The 4,127-nt window shown below is 47.6% G+C and overlaps 1 protein-coding gene across 1 annotated transcript; it reads left to right on the forward strand.

Moving 5' to 3' along the window:
- The first annotated feature begins 629 nt into the window (after positions 1 to 629).
- Positions 630 to 2,845, forward strand: LOC117318914 (non-classical arabinogalactan protein 31-like). Its single transcript, XM_033873850.1, has 4 exons — positions 630 to 709; positions 1,543 to 1,753; positions 1,965 to 2,065; positions 2,836 to 2,845. Exons 1-4 carry the CDS (start codon positions 630 to 632, stop codon positions 2,843 to 2,845), a joined length of 402 nt encoding a protein of 133 aa, XP_033729741.1.
- The last annotated feature ends 1,282 nt before the right edge of the window (positions 2,846 to 4,127 follow it).

The raw sequence follows: 4,127 nt of genomic DNA on the forward strand, positions 1-4,127 counted from the left end.
CAACAAAGCTCCCGTCAAAGCTCCCGTCAGATCTCCCGTCAAAGCTCTCGTCAAAGCTCCCGTCAAAGATCCCGTCAAAGCTCTCGTCAAAGCTCCCGTCAAAGGTCCCGTCAGATCTCTCGTCAAAGATCCCGTCAAATCTCTCGTCAAAGCTCCCGTCAAAGCTCCCGTCAAAGCTCCCGTCAGATCTCCCGTCAAAGCTCCCGTCAAAGCTCCCGTCAAAGCTCCCGTCAAAGCTCCCGTCAGATCTCTCGTCAAAGATCCCGTCAAAGCTCCCGTCAAAGCTCTCGTCAAAGATCCCGTCAAAGCTCTCGTCAAAGCTCCCGTCAAAGGTCCCGTCAGATCTCTCGTCAAAGATCCCGTCAAAGCTCTCGTCAAAGCTCCCGTCAAAGCTCCCGTCAAAGCTCCCGTCAGATCTCCCGTCAAAGCTCCCGTCAGAGCTCCCGTCAAAGCTCTCGTCAAAGATCCCGTCAAAGCTCCCGTCAAAGCTCCCGTCAGATCTCCCGTCAAAGCTCCCATCAGATCTCTCGTCAAAGCTCCCGTCAAAGCTCCCGTTAGATCTCTCGTCATAGCTCCCGTCAAAGCTCCCGTCAAAGCTCCCGTCAAAGCTCCCATCAAAGCTCCCGTCAATGCCATCGCCAAAGCTCCCGTCAAAGCTCCCGTCAGATCTTCCATCAAATCTCCCAACAAAGCTCCCGTCAAAGCTCCCGTCAGATCTCCCGTCAAAGCTCTCGTCAAAGCTCCCGTCAAAGATCCCGTCAAAGCTCTCGTCAAAGCTCCCGTCAAAGGTCCCGTCAGATCTCTCGTCAAAGATCCCGTCAAATCTCTCGTCAAAGCTCCCGTCAAAGCTCCCGTCAAAGCTCCCGTCAGATCTCCCGTCAAAGCTCCCGTCAAAGCTCCCGTCAAAGCTCCCGTCAAAGCTCCCGTCAGATCTCTCGTCAAAGATCCCGTCAAAGCTCCCGTCAAAGCTCTCGTCAAAGATCCCGTCAAAGCTCTCGTCAAAGCTCCCGTCAAAGGTCCCGTCAGATCTCTCGTCAAAGATCCCGTCAAAGCTCTCGTCAAAGCTCCCGTCAAAGCTCCCGTCAAAGCTCCCGTCAGATCTCCCGTCAAAGCTCCCATCAGATCTCCCGTCAAAGCTCTCGTCAAAGCTCCCGTCAAAGCTCCCGTCAAAGCTCTCGTCAAAGCTCCCGTCAAAGCTCCCGTCAAAGCTCTCGTCAAAGCTCCCGTCAGATCTCCCGTCAAAGCTCCCGTCAAAGCTCCCGTCAAAGCTCCCGTCAAAGCTCCCGTCAGATCTCTCGTCAAAGCTCCCGTCAAAGCTCCCGTCAAAGCTCTCGTCAAAGATCCCGTCAAAGCTCTCGTCAAAGCTCCCGTCAAAGCTCCCGTCAGATCTCTCGTCAAAGATCCCGTCAAAGCTCTCGTCAAAGCTCCCGTCAAAGCTCCCGTCAAAGCTCCCGTCAGATCTCCCGTCAAAGCTCCCATCAGATCTCCCGTCAAAGCTCTCGTCAAAGATCCCGTCAAAGCTCCCGTCAAAGCTCCCGTCAGATCTCCCGTCAAAGCTCCCATCAGATCTCTCGTCAAAGCTCCCGTCAAAGCTCCCGTTAGATCTCTCGTCATAGCTCCCGTCAAAGCTCCCGTCAAAGCTCCCGTCAAAGCTCCCATCAAAGCTCCCGTCAATGCCATCGCCAAAGCTCCCGTCAAAGCTCCCGTCAGATCTTCCATCAAATCTCCCAACAAAGCTCCCGTCAAAGCTCCCGTCAGATCTCCCGTCAAAGCTCTCGTCAAAGCTCCCGTCAAAGATCCCGTCAAAGCTCTCGTCAAAGCTCCCGTCAAAGGTCCCGTCAGATCTCTCGTCAAAGATCCCGTCAAATCTCTCGTCAAAGCTCCCGTCAAAGCTCCCGTCAAAGCTCCCGTCAGATCTCCCGTCAAAGCTCCCGTCAAAGCTCCCGTCAAAGCTCCCGTCAAAGCTCCCGTCAGATCTCTCGTCAAAGATCCCGTCAAAGCTCCCGTCAAAGCTCTCGTCAAAGCTCCCGTCAAAGCTCTCGTCAAAGCTCCCGTCAAAGGTCCCGTCAGATCTCTCGTCAAAGATCCCGTCAAAGCTCTCGTCAAAGCTCCCGTCAAAGCTCCCGTCAAAGCTCCCGTCAGATCTCCCGTCAAAGCTCCCATCAGATCTCCCGTCAAAGCTCTCGTCAAAGATCCCGTCAAAGCTCCCGTCAAAGCTCTCGTCAAAGCTCCCGTCCAAGATCCCGTCAAAGCTCTCGTCAAAGCTCCCGTCAGATCTCCCGTCAAAGCTCCCGTCAAAGCTCCCGTCAAAGCTCCCGTCAAAGCTCCCGTCAGATCTCTCGTCAAAGATCCCGTCAAAGCTCCCGTCAAAGCTCTCGTCAAAGATCCCGTCAAAGCTCTCGTCAAAGCTCCCGTCAAAGGTCCCGTCAGATCTCTCGTCAAAGATCCCGTCAAAGCTCTCGTCAAAGCTCCCGTCAAAGCTCCCGTCAAAGCTCCCGTCAGATCTCCCGTCAAAGCTCCCATCAGATCTCCCGTCAAAGCTCTCGTCAAAGATCCCGTCAAAGCTCCCGTCAAAGCTCTCGTCAAAGCTCCCGTCCAAGATCCCGTCAAAGCTCTCGTCAAAGCTCCCGTCAGATCTCTCGTCAAAGCTCCCGTCAAAGCTCCCGTCAGATCTCCCGTCAAAGCTCCCATCATATATCCCGTCACAGTATCGTCAGAGCTCTCCTCAATGCTCTTACTGAATGATTATACAATCCCGTTGATACATTACGTGTTATAATATATTTGAACCATATAGAGCTTTATATTGTAATGGTTTCTGTCTCATTTTCCCAGATCAGTCTGATGTCGGTTCGACCTATCGATTTTATGTTCCCATATTAAAATTGTTATTGTACTCCGTGTTATTTTCTGTTCCCAAATTAAAATTGTTATTGTACTCCCTGTTATTTTCAATGAATAATTAAGATGTTTTGTGGTCGTATGTCTACACGCCTCCTGATATTGGATAACTAATGGTTTGTATTTATAAATGCCTACCTAATAATTCTTTCATTATATTGTATGCCCTTTAAATGTCGAAACATGACGATTAAGGTAAACTGTTTTAAATGAATTATTAAGATGTTTTGTTGTCGTATGTCTACACGGTTCCCAATATTTAATCACTAATGGTGTGTTTTGTAATTATCTAACTAATAAGTCTTTCTTTATATTCTATGTCCCTTTAATGTCGAAACATATTGATAAAATTAATACCAAAAACGCTACTGTCTTATCTAAGGTTGGCGATGTACTAAACTCAAGGGGTCTAACACTAAACAGGACTGATCAAATCACTAAACTCAAGGGGTCTAATCACTAAACAGGACTGGTCAAATCACTAAACTCAATGGGTCTAATCACTAAACAGGACTGGTCAAATCACTAAACTCAGGGGTCTAATCACTAAACAGGACTGGTCAAATCACTGAAATAGGTGAGTCTAATACCAAATTTGGTTGGTTTAATGAATAATGGTGATATAAATAAAAAAAAATAAAAATCAGTTTGCCTTTTGACTTGCCGTTGTGTTGTATGCTTATACATGTATAAGGTTCGGGTATAAACGCTTATGTAAACATGATGTATTAAAAAGCTAGATGTCGTGATTTGCAACACCTTCGTGATATATTCCCGTATTTACCAAGTCGCTATATGCACGTGATATCCTTTTGTACTAAAAGGCTGGTTGTGATTGAAAAGACTGTTGCTATCAGTTTAGGTCGGGGTGCCTGCACAGCCTATCCCTCTACGTATTAGACAGAACTGTTGCCTCAATGAGTTTTTTGTCTCGTGTGAACATGGCTTGTCTTGTCTGGTGTCTGATATACCTGTAACGGGGTGTTGAAATCATTCAATGAATCACAACCACGTGATAAGTTCGTTATATTCCGGATTTATTTGTTGACAGTGGTTTATAAAACCCTGTAACATATATAAAATACAACAGATTACATTTTCGTCACACACATTCTCTACACATACGCTTACATTCAAGGGACATAACTCTTACAATAGAAATACTATCATCTTGTCCCGCTTCAATTCAAATGACTATTATCAAATTAACATAAATAGCATTGACG

Source organism: Pecten maximus, unplaced genomic scaffold, assembly GCF_902652985.1.
Source record: "Pecten maximus unplaced genomic scaffold, xPecMax1.1, whole genome shotgun sequence".
In the NCBI taxonomy this organism is placed as follows: Eukaryota; Metazoa; Mollusca; class Bivalvia; order Pectinida; family Pectinidae; genus Pecten; species Pecten maximus.